This window comes from Hypanus sabinus, chromosome 14 (assembly GCF_030144855.1).
Source record: "Hypanus sabinus isolate sHypSab1 chromosome 14, sHypSab1.hap1, whole genome shotgun sequence".
NCBI lineage: Eukaryota > Metazoa > Chordata > Chondrichthyes > Myliobatiformes > Dasyatidae > Hypanus > Hypanus sabinus.
In genome coordinates, this window is record NC_082719.1 from 3,194,073 (window position 1) to 3,210,287 (window position 16,215).

Sequence of the window (16,215 nt, forward strand, 5' to 3'; positions counted from 1 at the left end):
TCAACTTAAACTTGAACAAATGTTGAAATCTAACCCACAGCCACCACTTCTGCTAGCCGTTCCTTCCGCACTCCCAACAACCTCTGAGTGAAGAAGTTCCCCCCATTTTCCCCTTAAACATTTCACCTTTCATCCTTAAACCATCTAGTTCAAATTTCACCGTCTCAGTGGAAAATGCCTGTTTGCATTTGCCCTATGTATACCCCTCATAATTTTGTATACCTCTGAAAAATCTTCCTTCATTTTCTTACGTGTTGTATATTCAATATTTCAACAATATTTGAATAATCTTGTATATCTATTATTTAATTAAGCATTGCTGTTGGTTTAAATAATTAATAAAGGTTATATTTTACAGTGCGTTAATTACATATGTCATCACACTATTGTGTGGTAGTGTGATACGTGCGCAGCTCGCTTAAAATAAAGACAAAGTTAAACCTGCATTTTGGACTCCTCAGATCTTCCTTTGAATTAGTTTAATGTTTTGAAGTTACAAAACATATTGGCAACAGGGTATTTTTGAGATGAACCCAACATGGCTATGGACTTGTTGCAACAAGACCTTTGGAATTAAGTAAGACACAGCAAGAGCAATGTCGAAACAGCATGCGTCTTCAGAAGCAAAGACAGGATCGAATTTTTTTTTAAAAGGACAGAAACAGAAGATTTCAGGGTTTATTAAAGGGTGAGTACCAGGTGATAAGTATCATTTTTTTTTAAATCAGAAATAGCTGGCTACATTGGAAAGACTGACAGGTTTGATTACACAGTGGTAATTGACTATTGGAACAGTATTTTGAAGCAAATTAAATAACCAATGAGAAGCGAGTTCCAATTTTGCTAAGTATATTGGGTTTAAAGGCATACAGTTTGCTTCTAAGATTGACTGCTCCATCCAAACCATCAGAAATGAGTTTTGATGCTATGGTAAAAGTGATGCAAGAACATTTAGAACCAAACCCATTGTTGGTTACAGAAAGGTTTAGGTCTCATAACTGGAATCAAAAAGGGGAGACCAGTTCAGCATATGTGGCTGAAATGAAAAGATTGTCTAAGTACTGTCAATTTGATAATAGACTTAATAATACACTAAGAGATTGTTTAGTTTGTGGAATCTAACAAGAAAGCTTTCAAAAATAGCTCCTAACCGAAGCACAGCTTATATTCAAACAAGCAGTGAACAGCACCATTTCAATGAAAGCTGTAGAGAGTGACGCAATTGAGTTGCAGTCAGGAATGAAAGTAAGTGTGAACAAAATTGCTGGGTCTAAACAGAAACCAGCCTGGCCGAACAAATTGTGTTATCATTGTGGCAGGGGGTCACATACACCAAATAAATGCAGACAGGCTTAAAGATGAAATTTGCAGAAAATGTAACAAAGTAGGAGAGCATGTCGGACAGACAAAAATAAATGGATTGCACAGAGAAGCGCAAAAGGTAAAAGTTCAAGTTGCAGTTTCAAAAAGAGCATTAATGTGCACGCTGGTGATGAAAAATCTTATTGATGAGAGTGACACAGGATTGTGTAGCCTTGAGATTTATGTGGGAAAATTAACAACAAACAAGCAATATGGCTTACACCAGAAGGGAACAACAAATTAATCAAAATGGAATTGGACAGCTGTTTCATTCCACAAAGTGAGTCTGAACGGCATTTCAAAGATGCCAAACAGAAGCCTTCCATAAAGCCAAATTAAGAAAGGTTCTGGATGATGCCGTTACCCAACAGAGGACAAACAGGTGTTGGTGCCCTCCTCTATGCCTCTGGTTGGAAAGCATATTGGACCAAAGGAGGACCATACTGCTCAGAGGAAGTGTGAAAGTGACCCTTGGTTCAACTACAACAATTTTTATGGGCAATATATCTGAGGAATCTTCTGATGTGTTAATTGAGTAGTTACTTGCAAAATGAGGCTTGGTTTTAAGCTGGAAAAGAGTTCTAGGAGATTCAGGAAAGTAGCAAGCATTTGGCTTTGTGAGTATGAAGAACCAGAATCTACTCTGTGAGCATTAAAGTTATTGCATGAACCTGAAGTGGGAGACAAAAAGCTGCTTGTAGAAGTAGATGCAAAGACCAAAGTCCAGCTGGATGAATGGAAGACCAAGAAGTCAATTGAGATAAGAAAACAGAGGATTCATCAGATAATAATGTGGAAGCCAAGAGGAGATGTCAGATTGTAAAGAGAGCAATGGAAGGAGTAATAAGAGAATACACCAGTGAATTCCATGGACCTTCCCAAGATCAAGGTGTATAAACTAGAAGAAAACAGAGGGAAGAAATGAAGGGAAAGAATGAGAAGGAGAATTGTGTGAAAGAGAAGGAACGTGAGAAAGAAAGGGATAGAAAGAGATCCAGCAATAGGGAAAAAGAGAAGAAAGGTGTCCAGAGCTGTCAGAACCACTTCATGTCGTCCCAGTCGTCAACTACAACCACCACAGAGGGGAACCCAGAACCTGAGATTATTTCACCGCAATAAATCTCACCTGCCAAGCAGAGCGACCAACCTTGTCAGGAAAGATATTATTCCACAAGAGCAAGAAATCCTCCACGGTAATGAAATCTTTCAGCCTGAATGGAACAACTTCAAATTTACTATGCTGTGGATGTCTGTATATGCAGTGGCATGCAAATGTTTGGGCACCCCTGGTCAAAATTTCGGTTACTATGAATAGCTAAGCAAGTAAAAGATGAGCTGATCTCCAAAAGTCGTAAAATTAAAGATGAAACATTCTTTTCAATATTTTAAGCAAGATTAGTGTAATATTTTTGTTTTGTACAATTTTAGAGTGAAAAGAAGGAAAGGAGCACCATGCAAGAGTTTGGGCACCCCAAGAGATTTGAGCTCTCCGATAACTTTAACCAAGGTCTCAGACCTTAATGAGCTTGTTAGGGCTATGGCTTGTTCACAGTCATCGTTAGGAAAGGCCAGGTGATGCAAATTTCAAAGCTTTTTTAATATCCTGACTCCTCAAACCTTGTCCCAACAATCAGCAGCCATGGGCACCGCTAAGCAGCTGCTTAGCACTCAGAAAATTAAAATAAATGATGCCCACAAAGCTGGAGAAGGCTATAAGAAGATAGCAAAGTGTTTTCAGGTAGCTGTTTCCTCTGTTCGTAATGTAATTAAGAAATGGCAGGTAACAGGAACAATGGAGGTCAAGTTAAGGTCTGGAAGACCAAGAAAACTTTCTAAGAGAACCGTTCGTAGGATTGCTAGAAAGGCAAATCAAAATCTCAGTTTGACTGCAAAAGACCTTCAGGAAGATTGAGCAGACTCTGGAGTGGTGGTGTACTGTTCTACTGTGCAGCGACACCTGCACAACTATGACCTTCATGGAAGAGTCATCAGAAAAAAACCTTTCCTGTGTCCTCACCACAAAATTCAGTGTCAGAAGTTTGCAAAGGAACATCTAAACAAGCCTGATGCATTTTGGAAACCTTTGCAAGGAAGAATTGGCAAAAATCCCCCAAACAAGAATTGAAAGACTCTTAGCTGGATACAGAAAGCATTTACAAGCTGTGATACTTGCCTAAGGGAGTGTTACTAAGTACTGACAATGAAGGGTGCCCAAACTTTTGCTTCGGGCCCTTTTCCTTTATTTTGAAACTGTAAAAGATTGAATTTAAAAAAAGGTCATCTTGCTTAAAGTATTAAAGAAATGTGTCATCTTTAACTTTATGCCTTTTGGAAATCAGATCATCTTTTACTCGCTTAGCTATCCACAGTAACAAATTTTGACCAGGGGTGCCCAAACTTTTGCATGCCACTGTAATATTATATACTATGTATATAGTTCTGATACATTCTCTACTGAGTTGTTTATAGCTGAACAAGGAGGAGTGTTGTGTTTTTAATATTTCAATACTATTCAATATTTAATAATATCAGATATTTAATATGTGTGTATTTATATATTGTTTAAGCATTCTTGTTTCTTTGAATAATTATCACAGATTATGTGTAAAAATCTGTTAATTGCATACATCATCACACTACCATGTGATACATGCACACCTCACTTAAAGTTACACCTATACTTCAAACGCCCTGCATCTTCCTTTGAATTAGTTTAATGTTTTGAATTTACAACATAGTATAATGCACCAGGAAATAAATTCCTAACCTATTCAACCTTTCCAAATAATTCAGGTCCTCCAGTCCTGACAACATACATGCAAATTTTCTATGCAGTCTTTCAATGTGAATGACATCTGTCCTGTGAGTAGGTGACCATTACTACACACAATACTCCAAATTAGGCCTCAGCAACGTTTTATACAATCTCAACATAACATCAAAACTCCTGTACCGAATACTTTGATTTATGAAGAACAATGACCATAGTGCTAGAAACTCTTTTTATGACATTACTGCGACACCACTTTCAAGGGAATTATGAATTTGCATTCCCAGATCGTTCAGTCCTACTGTTCTCCTCAGTGCTCTACTGCTCACTGTGTAATTCTTACCCTGGTTGTCCTCCTAAACTGTGAAATCTTACACTTATCTGCATTAAATTCCATCTGCCATTTTCAGACTATTTTTTCTATCTGTCCAGATACCGCTACAAGCTTTGCTAATCTTCCTCACTGTCCACTCTGCCCCCAATTTTAGTGTCATTTGTAAATACGCTGATCCGGTTAACCATATTATCATCTAGATCATTGATATACAGTAGGTACTGTGCAAAAGTCTTAGGCGCATATAGCTAGAGTGCCTAAGGCTTTTGCTCTGTACTGTAGTCATTTCTGTACTGCTGCCGCCAAAAAAAGGAAACTTCATGATGTTTGTGAGTGATGATAAACCAGATGCTGATACGGTTCTGTATTGTGGACTGAGAGCGGGAAGGGGGCAGTGAGAGGGGAATCATGGTTGGGAAGGGGGAAGGGAGAGGGAGGGAGCAGGAAGCACCAGTGAGACATTCTGTAAAGATCAATTGTTTGGTATCAAATGATTTTGCCTGGTGTTCCAGGGCTGAGAGTGCCACCTCCTGCCCTTGGCACTCCTTCTCTGCCACCTGTTCCACACCCTTCCCACAGCTCTCCAGCCTCGCCATTCATAATATCTCTTGCTCCTGCCAGATCTACAAACTCTCTTTCTGTTCCACATTGACAAATACAGTACTATGCAAGTCGTGGCCACCCTAGCTATATATGTGCCTAAGACTTTTACACAGTACTCTGTCACCTACAGTAGTGGGGCCTAGCCCCTATCCCTGCAGCACTGGTTACCAGCCTCCAGTCAAAGAGGCAACCATCAACTACCACTCTCTGGCTTCAAACCAAAGTCAAATCCAACTTAGTACCCCATCGTAAATGCCAATTAACTGAACCTTGTTGACCAACCTCCCATGCAGGACCCTATTAAAGGCCTTGCTAAAGTCCATTTGGATGAAATCCATTACTTTTCCTACATCAACTTTCCTGGTAACTTCCTAGAAAAACTCCTGTAGATTGGTCATGACCTACCCATCACAAAGCCACGTCAACTATCCCTAATCAGTCTCTGTGTACAAATACCTATTTATCTGATCCCTTAGAATACCTTCCAATAACTGTTGTGGACAGATACATCTGCAACAGGTAGATTGGTGGGGACAAGGATAGGTTGTTCCTTTGCACCGCACACAAAATGCTGGAGGAACTAGGAAAAAAGAATCTAGGGAAAAAGTACAGTCAACATTGCAGGGGTTTCGGCCCAAAACGTCAGCTGTACTGTTTTCCTAGATGCTGCCTGACTTGCTGAGCTCCTCCAGCATTTTGTGTGTGTGTGTGTGTGTGTGTTGCTTGGATTTCCAGCATCTGCAGATTTTCTCTTGTTTGTGATGGGTTTTTCCCTTGTTGGTTACCTCACTACCTGATGCAGACAAAATCTAATGGCAGTGTTGCTTGGTAGTGATACTTTGTAATGGAGGTTGGGCTCCCACACCAGAGCGTGTTCTGCATCTTTGCCACTCTCAATGTTTTCTCCAAATTACTTTCTACGTGGTGTGGAATTGATCAATCAGCCAAGGGGGACGTTAGGTGGGAACCAGCAAAAGGTTTCTTGGCACATTTTTAATCTAATGTCATTGGAATTCATGGGATCCGGAATCAATGTTGAGGAGCCTCGGGATTGTGCCCTCCCAACTGTATACTTCTGTGTCACCACTTCAGCTTAGTCTGTCCTGCCAGTAGAACAGGTCATGCCCAAGGATGAAGATGCTGGCGTTTGGGACGTCATCTGTAAGGAAAGATTTGTTGTTGATTATAACATTGTCAGACTGTTGCTTGACAAGTCTGTGAGACAATTTTCCCAGTTTTGACAGAGGCCCTCAGTTGTCACTAGGAGAACTTCACAGAATTAACAGGTCACTTCTTGGAGATCTCTCCAGTTGTATTTCCTTGTAGCTTTCTAGTGGTTCATTATAACTGAATTATTTGCTGGGCCATTTCAGAGGACAGTAAAAAGTTAACCACATTGCCGTGGGTCTAGGCATATGTGGATGCCAGGAAAGCATGGCAGATTTCTTCCCCTATAAGACATCAGTGAATCAGATGGATCTTTAGAGCTATCAACAGTTGTTTTCATGGTTGTCTTTGAATTTGAATTTAGCACCATCTGCTGCAGTGGAACTCAACCCAGATCCTCAGGACCTGCCTTTGGGTATCACCGCACCATCAGTTCTCCCTTTTTTTTATTAGAGGTAGTGTTTTCACTTGTGAGTATATCTTCATTCTTGTCACAGGGTTATAATATTGCAAGTATCTATCAAACCTGCTCCATAAGGACTGCAATAGTTGGAGAAGGTGTGTTGCTGCCAGTTTCTCAAAGGCTGTTGGGGGAGCATGTTTAAACATTATTCTGTCAGCAACACCTGTATTTCATACATAAGTGCAAAAGGATGACACTCTTGCTTTTCAACATCACCTGCATCTCTCCTGCAACTACTTAGTGACTGCTTTTGTTGCCTCTAGGAGTCTAAATTATTTCAAGGCTTTCATGGCCTTCTGTTAATCCTTTTTGCCTTCGGTAAATAGCTCATGAAAAACTGCCAATGTCCTTATTCATAATAGTCTGTTTCATCTTTTCTGTCCTCGTTTTCTCTTTTTCTTCTACGTACCTCCAAATGACATGTCAGGTTTTGATCCTGAAATATTGGTGATGAGAACTGCCATTGGAAAGTGCGGAAGCATTTTACAATATGATAGGTGGTATGTATTTGTCAGTGTTAGTGGCATAGTTAACTTTAGATTAGTTGAATGCATACTGGTGAAAGTTGTGTGGATCCTGGAAGATTAATCATTTTTGTGATTGAGCTGGTTGCAATTTTTTTTTTGGCAATGTTACTTTGGATATTATCAGAACCTTGTTGCTTAAATTATGCAGGGGGTTATATAATCTATATTTTGCAGGAACACAAAAATGTATTGTCTCCACATTTGACAAAAGCATTGATATTATGAATGTATTTTCTAATTCTTGCAGTAGTCTTGAGGGGTTTGGTCTGGAAGCAGAAGCCAGAATGACAACATGGCACGTCATGATACCGTCTGATCTCGAACCAGATGGAACTCATAGCCAAGATATTAGTGAAGGTAAATTATGAATTAAAATTTCCCAATTGCATTATTTAACTCTTTGGTTTACAACTTTCCTAGACTTTTCACTTCCTTCTCTGTGCTGACTATAGTCAAGTAAATTTTGAAGAATTGCTGGAAAATAACAAAAAATAATAATAGCATGACCAAATTATTTATTACATTATGCATGTAGCCAATATGCCTTTCCTTTTTATTTGTGACTTTTACTGCCTTCATAGCTTAGCAGTTATTTCTTCTCAAAGAATTTCACTGATTTATTGACCAAGCAATGTTCCCTTGGATATGTGGATAGAAACTGAAATACTTGGAGATAACCCACATGACTGTGAGGAGCAACTGCAAACTCCATATAAGCAGTATCAGTTAATCCGATTGTACGGGAGTCACTAGAACATTGAGGGAGCTACAGCTTGTATAGTATAATCCTTCCCTCATCCTCTGCAACTTAAAACTAACTAACTTTCCTTTCTTCCCTGATTCAGATAAAGGGTCTTAGAATTGAAATATTAACTCTTTTCCTCCTTCCACAGATGCAACTTAATCCTGCTGAGTATTTACAGAATTACTTACTTTTATTTCTGGTCTTCCATTTGTTTAATTTTGACTCATCTCTAAGGCTAGATGGTTGATAACTGGTATGAGAACACAAAGTCATTAATGGATTAGAGGTGATAATGAAAACTTTCATTGTGGAACACAGTGATTCTTTGAATGATATTGCTGAGTGATACCAGGCCCATAGCATGCTTTTCTACATTTTGAAATAACCATTTTTCCCAATTGTAAAATCCTCCTTAAAACCTGTTTTACCAAGCTTGCTATATTCAAGTATCACCTTTAATTTGGGAATGTTTTGTTAGTCTGATGTGATTTATCAGAATCGGGCTTAATATCACTGGCTTATGTCATGAAATTTCTTATTTTGCAGCAGTAGTATGTTGCAATACATAATAATAAAAACATTTATAATTTGCAATTATATATAAATGTACAAAAAGAGAGGAGAAAAAAGTAGTAAAGTTGAATTCATGGATTCATTGTCCATTCAGAAAGCTGATGGCGGAGGGGAAGAAGCCGTTCCCGAAACCTTGAGTTATGTGCCTTCAGGCTCCTGTACTTCCTCCTTGATAGTAGCAATGAGAAGAGAGCAAGTCCTGGGTGATGGAGGTCCCCAATGATGAATGCCACCTTTTTGAAGCATCGCCTTTGTAAGGTGTCCTTGATGTTTGGATGTCTAATGCCCATAATGGAGCTGGCTGAAATCACAACTTTCTGCAGCTTTTTCTGATCCTGTGCAATGGTCCGTCCATACTAGACTGATGCAACCAGTTAGAATGCTCGCCATGGTACATCAGTAGAAATTTGTGAGTGTCTTTGGTGACATACCAAGTCTCCTCAAACTCCTGTTGCAATATAGCCACTGGTGTGCTTTCTTTGTATTCATATCAGTATGTTGAAGATCGATCTTGAGAGATGTTATTACCCAGAACATGAAAATGCTCACCCTTTCCACTGCTGATCGCTCAATGAAGGTGGTGTATGTTCCCATGACTTCTCCTTCCTGAAATCCACATTCAAGGCATGTTTGTTGTTGCAACCCCACTCAACCAGCTGATCTATTCCACTCCTGTCTGCCACCTTGTCATCATCTTAAACTCTACGAACAGTAGCTGTGTTGTTGGCATATCTATGGATGGTGTTTGAGTTGTGCCTAACTATGCAGTTATGGGTGTAGAGAGAGTAGAGTGGTGGGTTAAGCATGCATTCTTGAAGTCTGCTACTATTGATTATCAGCAAGGATCTGCACTGACTGTGGTCTCTCAGTGAGGAAGTCAAGGATCCAGTTGCAGAGGGAAGTACAGAGGCCTATGTTTTGGAGCCTGTTGATTAGATTTTAATATTGGAAACTAACATTTTCTAATATTAAAAGATCTGCACAAAGTTATGTGGCTATAATCAGGGTGCTAAGAAAATAATGTTTCAATAACTACCAAATAAATACAGTAGATGCCAATACATAATATTTTTTTTAAAACGAGTGATCATTTTCTTTGGGAAAATAAAGGAAAATTAAGAAAAATCACAGATGTTTGTGGAATTTAGTACTTCACTCCCTTGTACTTGTTCCTTGACCTGTGTACAGTAGCAGATTCCTGCAATGTACCACCATATATGTTTCTAAAATACTAGTTTTAAATCTAATTTTGACCAACTATAATCAAACAAGTTAATTTAAAATCAAATATGTCTGAAAATAAAAATGCTAACAGACCAGGAGCACTAACAAGAATAAGTAAGAGATTTGTATTTTAGCTGATTGTATATGAACTGCACAATATTTCTGAAAATATCACATTTGAGATCAGTTGCATTTTAATTTACTATTCCTAACTTTAGGCCGACAGCTTCTTCTCAAGGCTGTGAATCGGGTTTGGACTGAACTAATTGTCAGTAAAAAACAAGCTCTTGAGGAGATTTTCAAAGTAACACTACCTACAAATGAGCGTGGACTGGTGGACTTATCTACAGCTCGGCCACTCATTGAAGATGCAGCTTTAAAGTGCTGGCAAAATCATATGGGTAAGATACATAAAATTAACTTGAAGTGAAATGGTCATAGATATAGACAATTGGTGACGTGAAAACAATCTTTTATTATTGCAAGAATCATTAGAAATAGAACAAAAAGGCATGAATAATTTCGATTTAACTGTTTCTGGTATTTTGATTAAGCTGTAAATCCTGACAGCTGAGTTAGAGATGTGATTAGTAAGGTGAAAGGTCTGTTACATATTGTGAATTTCCAGAAAGGTAATTTTTAGTTGAGTAATTTTATAATTAACTGAAAACAATTTATCAATTGGTGAAAATGAATGTAATTGATTTTTTAAATGCATTGATGCGCAACACTGAAATATATTATCTCGAAGTTTTTCAGTGATTGACCAAGAGTACAAGAAGGATTTATAACTAGATATCCTTTTATTTTGTAGTGTTTAATGTGTGAAAATATTAATCTATCAACTAATTAGGAGCCACGAGATTTAAATAACTTCTTAATTCTTCTTTTCATATTATTAATGTCTTAAGTGCTTATTTCGCAACCTGTCTTCTCAACTGGAAGGAGGGTAGAAGCAAGTACACACCTGAAGTATATTCATTATTTACAAACCCCATTTCCAGAAAAGTTGGGATATTTTCCAAAATGCAATAAAAACAAAAATCTGTGATACGTTAATTCACGTGAACCTTTATTTAACTGACAAAAGTACAAAGAAAAGATTTTCAATAGTTTTACTGACCAACTTAATTGTATTTTGTAAATATATACAAATTTAGAATTTGGCTGCAACACACTCAACAAAAGTTGGGTCAGAGGCATGTTTACTATTGTGTTACATCACCTTTCCTTTTAATAACACTTTTTAATCGTTTTGGAACTGAGGATACTAATTGTAGTAGATTTGCAATTGGAAATTTTGTTCATTCTTGCTTGATATAAGACTTCAGCTGCTTAACAGTCCGTGGTCTCCGTTGTCTGATTCTCCTCTTCATGATGCGCCATACATTTTCAATAGGAGATAGACCTGGACTGGCAGGAGGCCAGTCAAGCACACGCACTCTGTGTCTACAAAGCCACCCACGCTGTTGTAGCCCATGCAGAATGTGGTCTGGCATTGTCCTGCTGAAATAAGCATGGACGTCCCGGGAAGAGACGTCGCCTTGATGGCAACATATGTCTCTCTAAAATCCTATTATACACCTCAGAGTCAATGGTACCTTCACATACATGCAACTCACCCATGCCGTGGGCACTGATGCACCCCCGTACCATCACAGATGCTGGCTTTTGCTCCTTTCGTTGATAACAATCAGGATGGTCGTTTTCATCTTTAGCACGGAGAACTCGACGCCCGCTTTTTCCGAAAACTAGCTGAAATGTGGACTCATCTGACCACAGCACACGGTTCCACAGTCTTTCGGTCCATCTGAGATGAGCTCAGGCCCAGAGAACTCGCCGGTGTTTCTGCATAGAGTTGATATATGGCTTCCTCCTTGCGTAATACAGTTTCAAGTTGCATTTCTGGATGCAGCGACAGACTGTGTTAAGTGACAATGGTTTTCCGAAGTACTCCTGAGCCCAGGTGGCTATAATTGTCACAGTACCATGACGGTTTCTTAGGCAGTGCCACCTGAGGGCTCGAAGATCACACGCATTCAACAGTGGTTTCCGACCTTGCCCTTTACACACTGAGATGTCTCTGAATTCTCTGAATCTTTTCACAATATTATGTACTGTAGATGTTGAAAGACCTAATTTCTCTGCAATCTTGCATTGAGATATGTTCCTTTTGAACTGACTAACAATTCTCTCACGAATTTTGGCACAAAGGGGTGAGCCACGATCCATCCTTGCTTGCAAAGACTGAGCCTTTGATGGACGCTACTTTTGTATCCAGTTATGATACTTCACCTGCTACCAATTAGCCTGCTTAATGTGGAGTCTTCCAAACCAGTGTTCTTGAATATTCTGTGCACTTTTCAATCTTATTTTAAATCTGTCCCAACTTTTGTTGAGTGTGTTGCAGCCATCAAATTCTAAATTTGTGTATATTTACAAAACACAATTAAGTTGATCAGTAAAACTATTGAAAATCTTTTCTTTGTATTTTTGTCAGTTAAATAAAGGTTCACGTGAATTAACATATCACAGATTTTTGTTTTTATTGCATTTTGGAAAATATCCCAACTTTTCTGGAAACGGTGTTTGTACAAAAATTGAGTGAAATCGATATTCGTTAGATTTGTCTTAGTTTAAAAACAGTTTCTGCACTATAGATTGTCATGTATGCATTTAAAATGCAAATGCACCTTAAATACAATTTGAATTTTGTGAATCTAGGCTGAGGAAGCTTCTCAAGGGCTAGTCAGGCTCGTTGCTTCTTACTAGTTAGGTCATGGTACAACATGTTTTGCTGCTTAATAGCACATGAGCCTGGCTGTCGAGGCAGTTGAGAAAGTTGAGGTAGAAGTTACTCCCTCAGTGCTTGCTGGTAGAGTGCACCATTTTGCCCTGGGCTAATGAGGCAAAAATGCGTCAAAGACTTGGAAATGTGTGATTTGGAATGGACCTTAAAAATAGCAAGTTCTCATATCTGTGATACTCTTGTCCTTTTAAATGCCAAAGGTAGTAGTTAGTTAAAGTCTGCCCCAAGCTTTATGGGCTCATCGGGCCAGAGCTTATGCTGGTTTCCATGGCTTGAAGTGACTGAGAGTATGAGACTTCCCCCTGCCCCCCCCCCACCCCCGGATAGGATAGGATTTCAAGAGGTATTGAGGCCCTGTTTAAGGGAAAATACAGGTGCATAGTAGGTATGGGCAAGTAGGAACAAATGAGGTGCTTTTGGAGAATACGATATGCAAGAGAGAGAAATCAGGAGGGCTAAACAAAACATGACATGAGGTTGCCCGAGCAGACAAGGTGAAGGAGAATCCGAAGGTATTCTACAGATAAGTAGAGCAAAAGAATTGCTGGGACAAAATTGGTGCTTTGGAAGAACAGAATGGTAATCTATGTATGGAGCCAAAAAAGATGGGTGAGATTTAAAATAATTTTTTTGCATCTATGTTTACTCAGACAGACGCAGTGTATAGAAGTGAAACAAAGCAGCTCATCGACCAGTTACACAGTTTCATAGACCCTGTACAGATTAGAAAGGAGGAGCTGTTTACTGTCTTGAGGCAAATCAGGGTGGATTAATCTCCAGGGCCTGACAAGCTGTTCCCTCGGGCCCTATGGGAGGCAAGTGCACAAGTCCCTAGCAGAGATATTTAAATTATCCTTAGCAACAGGAGAGGTACCAGATGATTGGAGGATAGCCAGTGTTGTTCTGCTGTTCAAGAAAGGCTCTAATCATAAGGCTCTAATCAAAGGTTGGTGAGTCTGATCTTGGGAAAGTTGTTGGAAGGTATCTAAGGGACAGGATATATAAGTATTTAGGATAGACATGAACTGATTGATATCATGTTTTTGTGCGTGGTAGGTCATGTCTAAGCAATTTTGTGGAGTTTTTTGAGAAAGTTGCCAGGAAAGTTATTGAAAGCAAGGCAGTGGATGTTGTCTACGTAGTAAGCCATTTGACAAGGTCCCACCTGGGAGGCTGGTCAAGAGGTTCAGTTGCTCAGCATTCAGGATGAGGTTGTAAACTGCATTCGACATTGGCCTTGTGGGGGAAGCCAGAGTGGTGGTAGATAGTTGCCTCTTTGACCAATGGCCTGTGATTAGTGGAGTGCAGCAGGGATCAGTGCTGTGTCTGTTGTTGTTTGTCATCTATATCAGTGATTTGGTTGATAATGTGGTTAACTGGATAAGCAAATTTGCAGATGACACCAAAACTGGGGGTGCAGTGGACATTGAGGTAGACTTGCAGAGGGATCTAGATCAGGTGGGAAAATGGGCTGAAGAATAGCAGATGGAATTTAATGCTGTCAAGTGCAAGGTGTTGGACTTCAGTAGGACTAACCAGGGTAAGTCTTAAGCAGTGAATGGTAGGGAACTGAGGAGTGTGGTAGAACAAAGGGATATGGCAATACAGGTCCAATTGAAAATGGCATCCGTCACAGGTAGATAGGGTTGTAAAGAAAGCTTTCAGCATATTGGCATTCATAAGTGTAAATGTGTAAGATGTTGGTGAGGTCTAATTTGGTGTGTTGTGTGCAGTTTTGGTCATCTACCTACAGGAAAGGTGTAAATAAGATAGAAAGAGCACCAAGAAAATTTACAAGGATGTTGCCAGGTCTAACGGACCTGAGTTATAAGGAAAGATTGAATAGGTTAGGACTTTATTCCTTAGAGTGTAGAAGATTGAAAGGAGATTTTTTTTTTAACTTTTTTTATTGAGTTTTCAGATAATTACAGAAAGAAGAAAAAAAGAATACCTTTCCCCCCTCCCTCCTAACATCCCTATAGAAAAAGAAAGAAAGAAAAGAAGAGTGCCTGGATATCGGAAGATCCCCACATGCTCCACGGATTTCGTAATAACTTTAGTATATATATTTATTTCTTTCCCCAAATAACCAATTATTTTATCTTCAGAGCACCTATATATTTAATCCTGTCTTTTGTAAATAAGGGCACCAAATTTTCAAAAATGTTTCATATTTATCTCTTAAATTATAAGTAATTTTTTCAAATGGAATACAGCTGGAAATTCATTCTTCCGACGATCTATACTTAAGTACGCATCCGATTTCCAAGTAACTGCAATAGCCTTTTTGGCTACTGCCAGTGCAATTTTTATAAATTCTTTCTGATATTTATTCAATTTGTATCGGTTTTATCCCTTCAATTTCGCCTAATAAAAATAATATTGGATTATGTGGAAGTTGTGTTCCAATAATTTGTTCCAATAAAATTCTTAAATTTGTCCAAAAAGGTTGAATTTTAGAACAAGACCAAGTAGAATGTAAAAAAGTACCAATTTCTTGGTTACATCGGAAACATTGATCAGATAAATTTGGATTTAATTTATTTAACTTTTGTGGTGTAATATATAATTAATGTAAAAAATTATATTGCACTAATCTTAACCGGACATTTATTGTATTTGTCATACTATCAAGACATTGTCTTGACCAATTTGTTTCTTCAATTTTAATATTCAAGTCACTTTCCCATTTTTGTCTTGACTTATGGACTCCTTGTTTAGTTGCCTGTTTTTGAATCAAGCTATACATACAAGAAATGAATTTTTTAATCTTTCCTATTTGAATTAAAGTTTCTATTTCACTAGATTTCGGCAATAACATTGCTTGACCTAATTTTTCTCTTAAATAAGCCCTTAGTTGAAAGTAACAAAAAAGGGTGTTGTTTCATACTTTATATTTATTCTTTAATTGATCAAATGACATTAATATACCTCCTTCAAAACAATCACCTATATATCTAATCCCTTTTTGAAACCAATTATATAAAAGTTGATTATCCATTGTAAAAGGAATAAGTCTATTTTGAATTAAAGATCTCTTTGCTAATAAGGATTTCTTTATCTCATCGTCAACATTTATCTTATTCCATAAGTCAATCAAATGTTTTAATATAGGAGATTCTTTCTTTTCTCGTATCCATTTAGATTCCCATTTATATATAAAATCTTCTGGTATATTTTGTCATATTTTATCTAGTTCTATTCTAATCCATGCCGGTTTATCTTTCTCAAAAAAAGATGCAATAAATCTAAGTTGATTTGCTTTATAATAATTCTTAAAATTTGGAAGTTGTAACCCTCCTAGATCAAATTTCCATGTCAATTTTTCCAACGATATTCTTGACATCTTACCTTTCCAAAGAAACTTCCTCACATATTTATTTAACTCTTGAAAAAACTTCTGGTGTAATTGTATTGGTAGTGATTGAAATAAGTATTGTACTCTAGGGAATATATTCATTTTTACGGTATTTACTCTACCTACTAATGTTATTGGTAATATCATCCATTTATCAAAATCTTCTTGAATTTTTTTCAATAATGGTAAGTAATTTAATTTGTTTAAGTTCTTTATATCATTATCGACTCTTATACCTAAATATTTTCTACCATTTGCCGGCCATCTAAATTGAGTTATT

At 38.0% G+C, this 16,215-nt stretch overlaps 1 protein-coding gene across 1 annotated transcript in view; it reads left to right on the forward strand.

Moving 5' to 3' along the window:
- Positions 1 to 16,215, forward strand: part of wdfy3 (WD repeat and FYVE domain containing 3) — a 354,111-nt gene that overhangs the window by 234,228 nt on the left and 103,668 nt on the right. Inside the window, exons 37-38 of the mRNA XM_059988693.1 lie at positions 7,474 to 7,583; positions 9,987 to 10,169. Of these exons, the coding sequence (XP_059844676.1) occupies positions 7,474 to 7,583; positions 9,987 to 10,169 (293 nt within the window). The remainder of the gene's footprint in view (positions 1 to 7,473; positions 7,584 to 9,986; positions 10,170 to 16,215) is intronic.